The sequence below is a fragment of the Notolepis coatsorum genome (genome assembly GCF_963971535.1).
Source record: "Notolepis coatsorum genome assembly, chromosome: 7".
NCBI lineage: Eukaryota > Metazoa > Chordata > Actinopteri > Aulopiformes > Paralepididae > Notolepis > Notolepis coatsorum.
Window position 1 is genome coordinate 52,212,509 of NC_140171.1, and position 17,800 is coordinate 52,230,308.

General features: G+C 42.7%; 1 protein-coding gene across 1 annotated transcript in view; it reads right to left on the reverse strand.

Annotated features, from left to right (window-relative positions):
- The window catches only part of dnah6 (dynein, axonemal, heavy chain 6), a gene marked incomplete at both ends in the record, with an annotated part of 372,041 nt that overhangs the window by 95,643 nt on the left and 258,598 nt on the right, over positions 1–17,800 (reverse strand). The window contains 2 exon segments of the mRNA XM_084318285.1: positions 11,368–11,558; positions 14,773–14,948. Of these exon segments, the coding sequence (XP_084174411.1) occupies positions 11,368–11,558; positions 14,773–14,948 (367 nt within the window).

Consider the following 17,800-nt stretch of genomic DNA (forward strand, 5'->3'; position numbering starts at 1 on the left):
ATATTACGTTTTTGGTTCGTTTTTAATATCGTATTCAATGCCAGGGACCCATATGTTGCCGTTAGAAGGCCTACTGCGACGCCGAGGGTGCAGTACCGGCCAGATTCCCCCAGGTGGCGGTATCGAGAGTGCAGTAAACCCTGTTCCAGACCTTGTGTTACACTGAAAGGTCTCCGGGCGCAGATTTTCAGTAGACGGCAAGGCTAGAGGTTCAATCGGTTGCATCCAAATTGTCTACGGGACATCCGATGCATATGCTGTGGTGGGTTATATCGTAGGCCAAATGGACATCGGATGGAGCAGATATCGATCAAACAATTGGAATATTATTTTTCGAATACTCCCGATCAAAGGTAAGGATCATCCGACATCAGGGATGCAGTGGTGGGTGGACGGGGTACCACACCGTCCTAGTGTGTGCCTAGCAGAAGTAGGCGCAATCGCGCACGGATGTGCATGCGCGCGCACACAAAAATGCGTTCACAATTGTCACTGGACTCATCGCGCCGTGCGCCAAGTACCCGGCGGCCGGCACTTAGACTTTGCATAATAGACTTTGCATAATAATAGGATACCGATAGCATAACAAAGAACGAGAAGAGCCAAACCAAAATACAAGCCTGTACCAATTGGTGGGGGTTTGCTTGAGCTGTGGAACCTCTCACTATGAGACAATGGTCCCGACTGGAAGGATCAAGGATGAGGCATTATTAAGTTGTGCTTCAGAAGGAAACTGTCCTGGGGCGGCTAGGTGGTGCAGTGGGCAAGGCGCTCACCACCAATGCAGGAGACGCTGGGTTCGAGCCCAGCTCTCCGCATTGCTATCAGCTTGGCTGGTCGTTCATACTAATACAATTGGCAGTATTAGGGGGTGGGAAGCTGATGGGTGGGGATCGGACGTTGTGGACAGCGACTCCTACAGGTCGGTTGGTGCGCCTGTGCAGCAGAATCAGGAAGCGACGGGGGCGGCGTGCCCTCCAAAAAGGCAGACCCCCGACGCTGAGAGATCGCGTTGTGCAGGTGAAAAGATGCGACTGCTGCTTCCTCGAGTACCGGAGGGGACACGTGATGTAAGGCTTAGTCCACATTGCAGCCGGCTTGTGGGAGGCATGGCCTAACAACGTTCGAGACAGGGGAGGGTAGAATTGGACGATACGAAATTGGGATGGGAGAAAAATAGAAAATGGGAGAACATTTTGATAAAAACAAAAGAAGGAAACTGTCCTTCTGTAAACTAAGTTACATTGTTAATTTAGTTTGTATTTACTTTTCTAGTTTAAGTTCATTCAATTAAAGAAATTGTAACTACAATTACATTTAAAACATTGTTTGTTTTTCAACCATATCTGTTGACAATATAATTTCTTTATATATTGAAGGCTGTTCCTGTTTGCGGACGACTCAGCCCTGCTGGTCTCTGACAAGAACAAGTTGCAGGTTGAAAAAACCCTCAGCTCGGAACTAGGCAAAATCTGCATATGGCTCGCTGATAACAAACTATCATTACACATGGGCAAAACAGAGTCCATTCTCTTCGGTTCAAATAACAAACTCAGCAAGACCGACGGCTTCTCAGTTACAGTGGGTGACAATATTGTCACAAGGAAAGATGAAATTACCTACCTGGGTTCCATCCTAGAGGCAAATCTTTCCTGTGACAAAATGGCATCCAATGTAATAAAAAAAGTCAACCAACGAACTAGATTCTTGTACCTGATCTCCTCTCTGGTAAACAAGAATACCCTGAAGACTCTGGCAGGAGCACTCATTCAAGGGTACTATGACTATGCGTGCACCTCATGGTACCAAAGCACCTCAAAGGCGCTTAAAACAAAATTACAAACATCACAAAACAAACTGGTCAGACTACTACTTGACCTGAACCCCAGAACCCACCTCACCCCTGCCCACTTTGACAACCTAGGATGGCTTAGAGTAGACGACAGAGTACAGCAACTTGCAATGGGCCTGGTCTACAAGATACACTATACGACCGGGGTGCCCATGTACATGTCAAAATACTTCCCAAAGGTCAGTGAATACCACAACCACTACACCAGAGGAAGCTCAACAAATCATGTTAAACCCAGATTCGGCTCAAACAAGGGACTAAACACGTTTCGCAATTATGCCACAACAATGTGGAACGCCCTACCCAAAGCTGTAAAGGAATGTGAATCCCTGCCCACATTCAAAACCGCTCTTAAAGAGCACCTACGGGAGGCTGCAATTCGAAACTGGCCACCGTAAATGCCCAAAACCCCCACCACCTCCTAATAGACAGTCTCCTCCCCACCGCATGTATATATTCCCTCCCCGCCGTATGTATATTTCTCTCCCACCCACCCACCCCCTCCTAATGTACAGTCCCCTCCCCATCATATGTATATACTCTGTCAGGATCTAGGGGTAACAGTACTGTATATTTGAATACCGGTTATGTCACAAATGTATCAGTACTAAATACCTATATGTCCCTATGCCATAAATGTCATGTATGTTGTGTATGTCATAAATGTCTATATGAATTGAAAATGGGGGACCCTGATGGAAACAAGACAAACGTCTTTCTCAGGTCTGCATCCCCTTAACAATTGTATGTATTGAGCCGTACTGTATTGTACCCATTCTGCAATCTGTTAAATAAAGTTTTCATTCATTCATACATCCTGCTACCTTTTTCAGCTTCTCTATTTCAAGGCAATATTTACAAAAACTAAACTAAAACTAGTAATTTCCTATACAAACATGTTTCCTACTATTTATTCTGCATAATAATAATCTGTTCTGTGCGCATGCGTGCGCGCACGTGCACGTGGCGTCCGGGCAGTTCCCATATTACGACTGCACCACTGTCCGACATAAATTCTGGCTTGAGGCGGCTAGGTGGTGCAGTGGGCAAGGCACTCACCTCCAATGCTGGAGACGCTGGGTTCGAGCCCAGCTCTCCACATTGTTTTCAGTTTGGCTGGTCGTCCGTACTAATACAATTGGCAGTATTAGGGGGAGGGAAACTGATGGGTGGGGATCGGACGTTGTGGACAGCGACTCCTACAGGTCGGTTTGTGCGCCTGCGCAGTAGAATCAAGAAGCGATGGGGGCGGCGTCCCTCCAAAGCGCAGACCCCTGACGCTGAAAGATCGCGCTGCGCAGGTGAAAAGATGCGACGGCTGCTACCTCGAGTATCGGAAGGGACTCGTGCTATGTATGGCTTCTTCCACATTGCAGCCGGCTTGTGGGAGGCATGAAACAGCGTTGTAGACAGGGGAGGGTTGAATTGGATGATACAAAATTGGGATGGGAGAAAAATAGAAAAATGGGAGAAAAAGTGGATAAAAAATATATATATATTCTGGCTTGATTGTGCAAGGTTTTCATACCGATCCAGCTGATCAGCGTTTTTAGCGTTCAATACTAATGCCGTTACTGGTAATCAATAATCAGAAACGACTTAACATAATACCTACTGTATATATTTGCTTCGGGAATACTAGTATGTATAGGCAAGAAACGCCAACGCAAATAGTAGAATTGACCTACTATAATTACGCAACCTTTCAGGAATTACCCCATACCGCTGTAAAACCATACTTATATTCACCCACTGTATAACACAGGAATGTATGCATGGAAAAAATATCTCTTTTTTGCATCTTGACCGGAAGAAACACAGTGTCAAATGACTATAGTATTGTATCCATGGCTATAATATAGAATATAGATTTAGCTCTACAAACAAGGTCACGCAGTCATATCTTTTAACGGTTGGCCCAGCTACAGCGGTCCGTGTCTAATGGCTGGCATCCAACGTGTTAAGATGGTGCTTTATGAGTCATCTTAGGCTTCTCTGTCTTCAAAGGTTTATTTTTTCACACCAACCCAGAGACTCAACCATTAGGACGGCATTAGGGGAAGGTGGGGTCAGACCGTACAAAAAGGTTGTCATTACAATGGTTGCATTTTGCACTGTGATTTTGGATGTTTAAAATATTGGGTAACACTTTATAATAACACTCAGTTATAAGACATTTATAAGGTATTTGTAGATAATGGATAATGAACTAATCATTAAACAACCATTTATATACATTTGTAAATGGTTATTAAATAACGTATAACTATATTTACAATTTAGTTATACATTATTCATAACTCATTATCAACATTGTTTGTACTTGATTTGTTCATCATTAAATAATGGTATTTAATGTGTAGTAAAAAATGGATATGAAAAAAATGACTATACCTCCATTTATTTGTTCATGTTCAACTAATCATTTGTAAAACATTCTTAAAAGATCTATAAATCATTTGCAGATGTTATTGTGTGCCCTAATCTAAAGTGAAGACTATTCATCATTAACAAATGTCTAATACAGTTAAATTATTTGTGGACTTTTATGAAACACACGAAGCAATTACCAGACGCGTCTTTTCATGTTTAATAACAAATGATTTGTTGGACATTCATAAAACATCTATAAATCCTTTGCAGATGCTATTGCGTGCCCTAATCTAAAGTGAAGACTATTCATCATTAACAAATGTCTAATACAGTTAAATTATTTGTTGACCTGTTTTTTCATATTTCATCACCCGTTACAAATGTTGTAGACAGCTTTCGGATCCACCCTTCTTTGTGACATCAAACAGTGACATAATTAGGACTATAAATAAATGCAATTTTATTATTAACATATACAATACATGTGCACACATAACATGTAACCTGGGGGACACTAGGACCCAGGAGTTCCCTGGCCAGGTACTGCCAGAGTATGTAAGACTTCAGACATTAACTCATTGAGCGCCAAAAACGTAATATCTCGGTTTTAGATCCTTTGATCTTTTTCCTTTGATCCCCGTTCTAGACACTCAGCCGGAGCTCCCTAGGTCTCCCTGGCTCATCTGCCTACGTTGGAATTGCAATGATGATCGAATCTCGCCAGGTGGCAGTATCGCCTAACTTTTGAACTGGGGATATCACTTGTCTTCCAGTACTGACTTACCTCCGGCTGTTTCCGCCTAGGAGTGGATCACAACATAGCAATCGGTGGAAGATTTGGTGCCTCAGAGTTATTCTTTCCCATATGGTAGCCATACCCAATATAAACAAGTAATTGCGATTGCCATGGGATTGACTGGGATTTATTCATTTTGGAGTACTTTCTGACTGAGGTAAGGTCTATCTTAGGTGCTGGTATTTTAACGTAAAACATGCTTCTGTACCGATCAGTGTCGTATTTTACCGGACTTAAAACATGCTTGACAAACACGATCGCAGTTTCTAGTTAAAACGCCCCCCCCCCCCCCCCATGATGATTTGTGAAGACACATATGTATATGGTATATACCTCTGATTTGGACGTATTTGGTGTTTCAGGCGAGCAACCAGAACAATTTGGGCATAATGCATATAACACGTCATATCTTGCGATCTATGAAAAAATACTGGATTATTCAGGAAAGGGGCCATGTTTACCGTGTAATAGCGTACAAACTACAGTATGTAGAAATTAACTGGTTAGTCACTCTTGGACTATAAACAATGCCTGTCAAATGAGCCATACTATTGTCTCCATAGCTATAATACAGAATACACAATGGGTCCGCAAACATTGTGAAAATGGTCAATAATGCGGAGTTCCCATATTTACATTGAGGAATCGAACCCGGGTCGGCCGTGCCGCGACGCAGTGTGCGTTACGTGGTTCGCCACTCGGGCGCCCAACAGCTCTTAGGATTCTAAGCTCTGCTCTGCTGCTGCGGTAATTATGCACCATTAACCTGGCAGTGCTGTTAACAAGAATGAGAGATTTGGGGTGCTTTTTCAATGTATGTGATGTATAGATTGGGGGAAGATGGTAGCATCTAACGGTGCCAGGTCAGAGAGGGCAGAAATGTGTTTGGCTTAGCAGAGGTTGGTTCAGAGCGAGGGAACACCACACTGAGCAGGGTGTTTTGTTTTGCTGAAGACATAACACTGATAGCGATAGCGAGAGCGAGGGAGAGGGGTTCATCTTAATGAAACAGTGAATGAAACTGCATTTTAATGTGTGAAAGGTTAGCAGTTGTCATGACAACACGTCGCATGACAACCAGAAGGCGGGGCCGTCGTTGCGACGACGAACATCTATGAGTCGAATGGTGTTTCCGGGTGTAAGGCAGACTAAAATCTGACTGAGACTAAGAGGGAAGAAACCAGAAGAGACTCTCTCTCCTCTTATCACGGAGGGGGGGGGGGGGGGGGGAAGAATGCCACACATCATTAGCTTCGGCTAACACGAGGAGGGTTAGGCTGACGACCAGGCCTGACCACTATTGGACTGAATAACAAAAGGACGATAGACGAACACACCGAAAGATCATTAGAAATAGACTCTTCAAGGACAATACAATCTGTTAACATCTGAGCTGAGGTTTCTGTTTAGAGAAATAAAACCACGCTTTTCCTTGTAAGGTATTTCACGTTGTCAAAGTGTCAAATTCTTACGAAGGTGGAGAATTATTATGGTTTATGGATTGCACTAACGGGGGGAGATAAGGATCTTATCTACCAGTATCGGAGACGTCAGGACCATTAAAAGTACACAACGCAGAGGAATTGGATGGAGGGCCAAACAGACGAAGACGTGATACTGGCCAGTTTGATCAGAATCTTACAGTTGGTGCCGATGACAGCCGGATTTGCAAGAGATTAAAACAACGGGAACAGTTGGTTGTTGATGACAGCCGGATTTGCAAGAGATAAGAACAACGGATAAAGACTTTTTCAATAATGGGGCGACAGTGGACAACAGTCATCAATGTGTGGGAGAATCATGATCGAAGCAAGGCCGGCCAGCCCTGGGAGAGAGCGTCGAGTCGAGCGGTCATGAGGCGGACCAGCGCTGTAGGAGAAACAGCGCTCCGGAGAAAGATGTGAGTTCACTGTGCACACATGGTTGTTTTGATCTTTTAAGCCAAATAAAAACGAACGAAGATAGTGCATCCGTAAATAAGTAGCGACAGAGAAGCCAGCTGTGATAATATGAGCAGAGAGCCATGGTGAAAATCGAGGGTGTTATCTACAGAGAATGAAAAGCAAACGAGGCAGGCTGCACAGTTTTGGTTTAAGGAGGGTAATGCGAGATGAGGAAAGGGGGGGGGGGGGGGTGCTTGAATCAGATCGAAAAATTGTTGATGGCGGGACTGTTTTCATAACAGAAGGAAAGTCGAAAGGAGATTGTACCAGTGTGTATTATGTCCGATCAGGCAAGAGTATTAGTCTGAGAAAGCGTCCCCTGATAATGGATAGGAAAGAGAGGAAAAACAGCGGTGTTTTTAGGCCTTGGAAGGAAGGGCAGCGTTCGTTTGTTGAGAGAGTAGCCATTTGCACCGAGTCAAAATGGCCGCAGAGCCACGAGGGGTTTAGAATCAGGAAGTGACACGTCAACTAAACCACCATAGAGGAGGAGTAGGTCGCCACCTAGTGGTGGAGGGGGGGTAGTGCTGGGGAGTTTTCATTACCCATAGGGGAATATTTAGCACAGAGATGGTGCAGTTATTTGAATGGGTTAATTATTGAATAAAGAGGGAGTTTGAATTCCAGTGGGGCCTTCTCACACCTAATAAATAGGCAGAGTCTTGAGGGGACACGTCACCAGAAAGAACTGGCGCGCGCTGGGGGTCACCCGTGGGACAAACGTAGAGCGCCGAGTGGGTATCGTTTAGCTGCTGGTGTCACGCCGGAAGACAACAAAACAGGGGACAGCCCTGTAGGATTAGATATGGGTGTGGAGAAGGTGGTAGACTAATAGCAAAACAAGGGAAGTCGAATGGACAGACGACTGCCGGTGTTGTGTTTCTGCTTTCGACAGACTGGAGGAGGAGGAAGCCGCAGGGGCCAGGCACCGCCTGGTACACAGATCATCCACGACGAGAGAGAGGAGACGGCGGCGGTGGAGGAGCAGATGTGGAGAGGACAGCCAGAGACACTGAGCAGTAGCAGACCAGGGGAAACATTTTTGCCTAGGGGACCGCGCCCTGGAGGGGGGACCAGCTCAGGAAAGGAGCCGTCACTGAAAGGGGCCCTTGCCCTAGAAGACGGGGCCGGCCCAAGATGGGAGGTGTACTGTAAGAGGGAAGAGAGCGCTCTGATTTGGACGTGGGGTACCTAATAGGGGGGCCGAAAGGTTTAGGTGTGTCGTCTGAAAAGTTGCAATCTGTGTTTTTCTCTGTCTCTCTCTCTCTCTCTCCTCCATGACCGTGGTTTATCCTTTCTGGTTTGGGTGTGATGCGGGTAATGGAAAACAACAAGGCAAAACAGCAGACGGCGGGGCCCTAATTGTTATGAGTCTATTTTTGTGTATAATTAATTGAAAAACCAAGTAGTCTTATGATTCTGAAGGTTGATTAAGAATCACAGGGGGGAATGAGAGATTTGGGGTGCTTTTTCAATGTATGTGATGTATAGATTGGGGGAAGATGGTAGCATCTAACGGTGCCAGGTCAGAGAGGGCAGAAATGTGTTTGGCTTAGCAGAGGTTGGTTCAGAGCGAGGGAACACCACACTGAGCAGGGTGTTTTGTTTTGCTGAAGACATAACACTGATAGCGATAGCGAGAGCGAGGGAGAGGGGTTCATCTTAATGAAACAGTGAATGAAACTGCATTTTAATGTGTGAAAGGTTAGCAGTTGTCATGACAACACGTCGCATGACAACCAGAAAGCGGGGCCGTCGCGACGACGAACATCTATGAGTCGAATGGTGTTTCCGGGTGTAAGGCAGACTAAAATCTGACTGAGACTAAGAGGGAAGAAACCAGAAGAGACTCTCTCTCCTCTTATCACGGAGGGGGGGGGGGGGAAGAATGCCACACATCATTAGCTTCGGCTAACACGAGGAGGGTTAGGCTGACGACCAGGCCTGACCACTATTGGACTGAATAACAAAAGGATGATAGACGAACACACCGAAAGATCATTAGAAATAGACTCTTCAAGGACAATACAATCTGTTAACATCTGAGCTGAGGTTTCTGTTTAGAGAAATAAAACCACGCTTTTCCTTGTAAGGTATTTCACGTTGTCGAAGTGTCAAATTCTTACGAAGGTGGAGAATTATTATGGTTTATGGATTGCACTAACGGGGGGAGATAAGGATCTTATCTACCAGTATCGGAGACGTCAGGACCATTAAAAGTACACAACGCAGAGGAATTGGATGGAGGGCCAAACAGACGAAGACGTGATACTGGCCAGTTTGATCAGAATCTTACACAAGGCATTAACGATACTGCACCCTTGCAGTAGAGGTGTGGTTTTTAAGAGCTGGATCTGTATGAGCAGGTTAAACACCTTTTTCATTGGTAAATCTATTCCATCATTTACGACCTACAACTATATTTTGTGTAGACGTACTTGATGTGGTGTGCGCTAACATTACATTTGAATGATGTGTTTGTTCCTAATGTGTGCTCAGTATATTGCGGTATGTGATGATGACATGAGGGTAATAATTATTTGTATTTTCAGGCTGTATCGGCGCCTATACAGCCTGAAAATACAAACAATTATTACCCTCATGTAGCATACGCATCGGCCCACATACCGCAATATACTGAGCGCACATTAGCCAGCCAGCAACTGCATTCCCAGGAATGACGAAAGGTCCAACCACATCAAGTACGTCTACACAAAATATAGTTGTAGGTCGGAAATTATGGAATAGATTTACCAACGAAAAATATGTTTAGCCTGCTCATACCTTAAAAGTGTGGGGCAGCATGAATTCCTTGGCTCTGCTAATGTATAACGTGTATCTAGTTTCCACTCAAGCAGACAAGAACAAACATGAACTTTCAATGTTCAAGTCTGAAGTCTCACTCGCGTGAGACTCCCTCTACATACTCTGGCAATACCTGGCCAGAGAACTCCTGGGTGCTAGTGTCCCCCAGGATACATGTTATGTGTGTATTTTATATGTTAATTAAATTGCATTTATCTATAGTCCTAATTCTGTCACTGTTTGATGTCACAAAGAAGGGTGGATCCGAAAGCTGTCTACAACAGTTGTAACAGGTGATGAAAAAGTCAACAAATAATTAAACTGTATTAGACATTTGTTAATGATGAATAGTCTTCACTTTATATAAGGGCACGCAATAGCATCTGCATTTATGGATTTATAGATGTTTTATGAATGTCCAACAAATCATTTGTTAAACATGAAAAGACAAGTCTGGTAATTGCTTTGTGTGTATTCAAAACAGTCCAAAAATAACAAACAAACTATTAGACATTTGTTAATGATGAATAGTCTTCACTTTAGATTATGGCACATAATAACATCTGCAAATGATTTATATATCTTTTAAGAATGTTTTACAAATGATTTGTTGAACATGAACAAATAAATGGTGGTATCGTGGTTTTTTCATATCCATTTTTCAAAGCATCTACCAATGTGTTACTAGACATTAAATAACATATTGAATGATGAACAAATCAAGTACAATGTTGATAATGAGTTATAAATAATGAATAACTCATTTGTAAATGTTATTCAAAAGTTAATAATCATTAACGAATGTATGTATATAAATGGTTTGTTCATGATTAGTTCATTATATACAAATACCTTATAAATGTCTTATAACTGAGTGTTATAAAGTGTTACCAAATATGGTAATACCTCCTCCTCTATAAGCCGCTCCTCTCTATAACCTCATTCTCTTAAAGGAGAATGACATCCAATTTAAGAATTTACATATATTATTCCCCAGGACAGTTCACAAACACAAACCACTCTCTCCTAAAACTAGAAATCAGAGAGCGAGAGAGAGAGAGAGAGAGAGAGAGAGAGAGAGAGAGAGAGAGAGAGAGAGAGAGAGAGAGAGAGAGAGAGAGAGAGAGAGAGAGAGAGAGAGAGAGAGAGAGAGAGAGAGAGAGAGAGAGAGAGAGAGAGAAGAGGAAAGACTGACATATTTTCTATGCATAGACAATGAATGAGGAACTAAATTTGTCGACTCATAAAATGTGTGAGAGCCAACAAGGTTTAAATCCTGTTGCAGGCCTGTTACTGTAGCAATACAAGAATATAAACCTAATTTGGGATTGAGAACTCAGCTCAACATGTACTAATGGCTCCATGAATGCATTGTCTATGGAGCATTCCCGTATCTTAAACCAAGGAGGGTCTGATGTCTAGCTTATGGAGAGAGTGGTGTGTGAGCACAAATACGGACTGAACTGCACTTGAAGCAAAGGGATAACATATGTGAATTTGTTTAAATGTGTGGCATTCCATACTCACCACCACCTACTCCCTCCCCTCCCTTCCCTATAACTATTCCTCCACCCCTACCCTCCTCCTTCTCTCCTGACCTGTCCAGGTAACCTCTCTCCTTGGCGAAGCGCTGGAAGGCGCCCATGGGGTCAGATCCCGTGCTGAGGATGAAGATGAGCGGCGTGGACGAGGACATGTCGCTGTAGAGGGTGGCCAGGTCCACCGAAGGGAGCTCCACAAACTGCTTCCCCAGGCTGACGATCACAAACTCTGTCACTGCAAACACCACCTGCAGGTTAATGTCAGATGTATAAAAAGACAAGAGAGAAGGGGGGAAGAGAGAAAGACAGGCTTGTTAAAGTGAATGTCAGCAAGAGAGAGAGACGAGCGAGTGAACGCGAATGACAGCAAGAGAGCGATGAGAGGCGAGAAAGAGTGAAGGAGATGACACGATTAGAATGTTTTGAACTCATTGGTCCTCATTCTCGAATGGACTTACCAAGGAATTCCTTTGTAACACGATTTACGTACTTATTCTGCATTCTCGAACGGCTTCGTATTGTAAATTCTTTGTAGGATTTACGTACTTGAAAAGGCAGTCGTAAATCGGACAGACTGGTGTGTGTGCCCGTGGTTTCAACAGCTTTCTCTGGGACAAGTCATTGGGGATTGCCGATACTACAAACATCCGTGTAATTAAATAATTATAATGATAATTAATATGACTATATTTGTATCATTAATAATTACGTTTTGCATTTATAGTCCTGACTCAATGAGGCATCGTGAGCATTACACACACACACACACTGCAAACTAAATAAATAAGAACTAAACCGATCACCGCGGATATAGCTACTGTATAGTGGAATATACTGTATTAATATGCCATATACTGTCTTCTTCTCTATGATATTATTTATTGTTGGTTTGATGTATTTCCTCCTATTGCTAAACTAAATAAATGCGTTAGTGAGGCAGCCTCAGCGCACACGCACACACACACACACACACACACTATATATATGTGCAAAATGAATCGTTCCAGCAGTAGGCTTTTATTATTCTAATGACTTGTTTTATTAGGTATTATATTAGTAAGTCCTACTGTAGAAGTCAATACTGAACGAATGCGCGATTGGCTCGTGACATGGCTCATGTCAGGGTAATTGTCACAAAATAATTGACCGACACTGCGTTCTGGAATGCAGAGGCGCATTATCCCGCTTATTACAGGGCTAACTTACTAACAATATACGTAATTCATTTTACACCATTGACAAGACGAGATCAAATGCAGACGCGGTTGTTCTGTTGCTCCTCTGGTGTTGGAGGAAATATCACAATGGGCTTGATTACACCTGATGCAGTGCAGCTGTGCATATGGTAAAGCTGAGTCTATTTAGGTTTGAATCTCGCAGTGTCAACGTATACATTATCCCGCTTATTACAGGGCTAACTTACCAACAATATAATTCATTTTACACCATCGACAAGACAAGATCAAATGCCTGGTGTACTGTCGAGACCTGCCTCGGACAGGCGCTCCGCAGGCTGTGCATGGTATAACGCTGCGAGTCCGGCTGTGAGGCTATCTTTCCCCTAACGGCGGTCATTATTGCGCGTTGCCCATAGCAGCGGTGAATTATCGAGAAATAACTTACCGCTGCTAGGGGCAACGGAGCGCTATTGACCAATCACAATCAAGCATTTTGGCGAATGTTAAAAGGCCATGTACTAAGTAATGTTAATTACCTGAAATTATTCAGTTTGGGGGGGGGGGGGGGGGGGGACCCGCATATATCGGTATCGGTTGATATCGGTATCGGAAATTAAGAGTTGGACAATATCGGTATATCGGTAAAAAAGCCAATATCGAACATCCCTAATTTGAATCTAATCTCATTTTGAGATCAGTCGCAATTGCTTCCACGCTACCTGTAGAATGGATCAGCATGGTGGATGGCAATGCCAAACCTCTGTTGTTTTGCACACGACCCATTCGCCTTATAAGGAGCTGGCAGGGCGTGTGTGTATGCAAATAAAATTTACAAAAACGCGCATTTCAGTTTAAGAATGAATGACATATTTAATTTATGGGAAGTAGTTGGGAACCCAGTTGCAAAGACTTCGACAAGTTACGGAAACCGTTTCACAAGTTCAGGAATACGGAGGAGGATTTCCGTAAATCTGTTGGTACGAGATTTTTACCAAGATATTTACCAAGGCACTTACGAACACGTTGTGGGAGGAATGAGGACCATTGTGCTTATGAATAATTTGGGGCCAAATAACCCATTGATTGATTGCAATTTAAGTGTATAGATCACCTTCTGCTTACATCAGCTCCATTGATAAATTAAGATAATTACTCTCTAATTTATCAGATGTTGAAATGATTGTCCAATTTAATATAAACTGATTAAGTAATATCTCCAAATATCATAAGGAGGTTAGTAGTATTACACATTTAATTCAGCTGGTTACTGAACCCACCAGACCAAATTGATTAGATTTTCTCAAATATATGTGACAAAATGTCTGCTTGTGGAGTATTTGAGCTGGGAATCAGTGATCCCTGCCCTACAGTATGTATTAGAAACTCCAGGCTAAATAAAGTTAGCTGCTCCATTAATTACAAAACAAATAACACATATCCACTCTGAATGGAGACTGATATCGAGAGAGTAAACAAATATAAATATATTGGCATCTGGCTTGATGAGAAATGTACATTTAAATGCCATGTAGATAATCTTGCAAGTAAACTCCGTCAGAAAATTGGCTCTTTGTACAGAAACAAAAACAGATTTCCTATGTTTAGCAGAAGGAAGGCCGTTTGGATTATGGAGCCATATTTTATAGACTATAAAGCCTCTGGACTCTGTATATCATGCTGCCCTTAGATTTTCCCCTGGTGACAGTTATGGTACCCATCATTGTATCCTACAGTCTATGATAAGGTTGGGTGATCCTCTCTGGCAGGGACGTCACTTGCATCGGCATCTGTTTCTGTATAAAGCCATTATTGGTGATCTCCCACCGACACCACTTAATTGCTGGATTGGAGCACTGGACCATATCATACTCGCTCTGGTGATTGGCTTACACTTCCCAGTTTGTACTGTATTAGGAAAATCTGCTTTTAGCTTCTGTGCCCTAGAAACATGAAATGTTTTGCAATGCACTTTAAAAATGTATTCATTAGTATCTATTGGTACAGTTTAAATAGCAAACCACTTCACCACAGTCTGCAGTTGTTTTATTTAGTTTATTTAAATGTTTAATTGATTGACTTTCTGTTTATATGGTTTAATTTCTATTTTATTTATTATGCGTTGTATTCCAACCTCATTGTAAATGAGAGCTTGCTCTCAATGATCCTTTGAGATTAAATAAAGATTGAATGAATTTGTTTATTGAGAGGCACATCTCACACTGTACACATAAACACTAACACACGCACAACCCCAGGGGGATGAACACCCTTCCATGCCTCTTACCTTCTCTTCCATGAAGCTCTTGATAAGGACTAGTTTCTGGAAGGGCCCCAGCCTCTTGTTCCAGTGGCCCCTGATCTTATTGTCCTCCTCCCCCTCTTTGGGCTCCCAGGTGGACGGAGGCAGCTCAGACACATAGCCCTCCCAGCTCTCTGGGTTGACGGATATTTGCAAACACCCTGGAGGACATGTGGACACGGGAGACATAGCCTTAAAAAAAAGAAGCTGTGCTCAAATCTTCATAAATCTTCTTACAAGGAGTTCTTGGTGGGTAACTATGTGTATGTAGTTATTGTTGTGGAATGGCAGTTTATCTAAACAGGTAGCCTCCATAACTAGATGGTGACATGTCTCAGATAGCTGACTACAGTAGGTGAGTCTGTCATGTCATGACATAAAGTAAATTGTAATTAGTCTTTAATTAATTTACACATTTAAAAAATACTAACTATAGTGTTCCCATTGGGTAGATATATGTCTGTATAGAGATTATTGTAGAAAGGCATTTACCTAAACAGTTAGGGTACCTACGTAACTGGACAGCGAGGCATGTCAGGGTCAAATCTGTTCATGTACTGTATACATTAGCTAGCATCTTAACGCTGTGTGTAGTGTGTACCATACCATACTATGCCAGCCATTCCATACAATACCATACTATACCAACCAGTGGAGGTTTCTCTATGACAACACGTGAAACACAAATTCACTCATAATTCATAATTATTATTAATTTACATATACCTATATATATATATTTTTTTTTTAATTATTATAATTTTTTTTATTATAAATGTTTTCCTCTGTAAAAAAAATGCCAGTGAATTTTTTTTTTTTCAAAAATGGCCAAAATTGACAGCTCTGAGCAGGCCTGCACTGCAGTATTGCCTGCAGTAATTATTTGTGCAGAATAGCTGCACAGGTTGACCCATTGTTAAATAAATAATAAATAATAGCCAATCAAAATAGGCTATTAATGTCATCTAAGCATGGTCTGTGCAGTTAAACTCTTGCCATTGAATGGAGGATTTAATGATTGACAGCCCTTGACATCCAATACACGGAGGTTGAATGATTGGCAGCCTTGCAAATCCAATCAGAGTATGGCTCCTACGTCTGCAGCTCTGTAGCTACACGGCTGTTTCTCCCCTCGCGGGATTGATTGATTGAAAATTTTATTAACAGAGCACTGAGAGCAGCCACGTTCGAAACCTCTATATTAGTGTATCTAACATTTAGCACTTTAATAGCAACTTATTTTTCACGGCGGGACATTTACTGAGGACCAGCACAACACACCTGTGGATATTATGATTTAACAAGTCTATCTGTCCAGGAGGATGACAACATTATTGCAGGTATAAGCAGGCAGCCTAGCAGTTTCTAGCTTGGATGCTAATAACTACTAATGTTATCACGCTAGCTTGGATGCTAACTAACATAATTAAGCTGGTCATGGTTCATGGTGAGCTGTTTGTGTTATAACGAGATAGCAAATTAATGAATGAATGAAAACTTTATTTGGGTGAATCGCTTGGGTGACTGAGTGACCACCTGTCGGGAGTCGGAGTCCCGAAAATGGAACGTGTGTCACGCATCAACAGAACAATGTTTAGTGGATTTCGACAGCATCCTCACGCAAATGAAGGATCGATTAGATCACAAAAGACTGCTGTTTGCAACGGCAGAGGAGGTCATTGAACGTTTCATCAGAAAAGAGCGAAGGATGGATTTCATTTACAAGGAGCAACAGGGACTCTATTTCCTCCTAAGAAGTAACGTTGTCAATGGTGAGTGAAATTATTTTTTTTTATATTTAGTAGCTGTGTGGGGCGGGTCTGTGTTGATTATGATTATACAGCCTGGTCCTACAGTACACTATACAGCCTGGTCCTGCAGTACACTATACAGCCTGGTCCTGCAGTACACTATACAGCCTGGTCCTACAGTACACTATACAGCCTGGTCCTACAGTACACTATACAGCCTGGTCCTGCAGTACACTATACAGCCTGGTCCTACAGTACACTATACAGCCTGGTCCTACAGTACACTATACAGCCTGGTACTGCAGTACACTATACAGCCTGGTCCTGCAGTACACTATAACAGCCTGGTCCTGCAGTACACTATACAGCCTGGTCCTGCAGTACACTATACAGCCTGGTCCTGCAGTACACTATACAGCCTGGTCCTACAGTACACTCATACAGCCTGGTCCTACAGTACACTATACCGACCTGGTCCTGCAGTACACTACAGCCTGGTACTGCAGTACACTCTACAGCCTGGTCCTACAGTACACTATACAGCCTGGTCCTACAGTACCATATACAGCCTGGTCTGCAGTACACTATACAGCCGTATGTTTCACTCACAGCTACTACAGTACACCTAGTCTAGCCTTACAACTATACAGCCTGTCCTACAGACACTATACAGCCTGTCCTACAGTACACTATACAGCCTGTCCGACTACACCTACACTCAGGTCTACACTACCCTACAGCACCAGCACTACTCCTCCTCTCCCTCTCCACTCCTCCTCTCCTCTCCTCTCCTCCTCCTCTCACTCTCCTCTCCTCTCCTCTCCTCTCCTCTCCTCTCCTCTCCTCACTCCTCTCCTCTAATCAGAGTTTCCAACGCTATAGGTCTATATGACAGGCGTTGTACTCTTAAACAGTAAAGTATATATGTAGATCTGGTATGTCATAAATGTCTGGATGTAGCAGTACTGTCTATATCTCTGTATGCCATATATAGATGTAGCAGTACTGTCTATCTGTATGTCATGGTATGATGAATTGAAAATGGGGGACCCTGATGTAAACAAGACAAAAGTGTTTCTCTGGTCTGCATCCCCTTAACAATTGTGTGTATTGAGCCGTACTGTATTGTACCCATTCTGCAATCTGTTAAATAAAGTTCTCATTCATTCATTCATTAATTCATTCATTCATTCATTCATTAATTTATTCATTCATTCATTCATTCATTCATTCATTCATTGTGTTACATAAAACCCATCTGT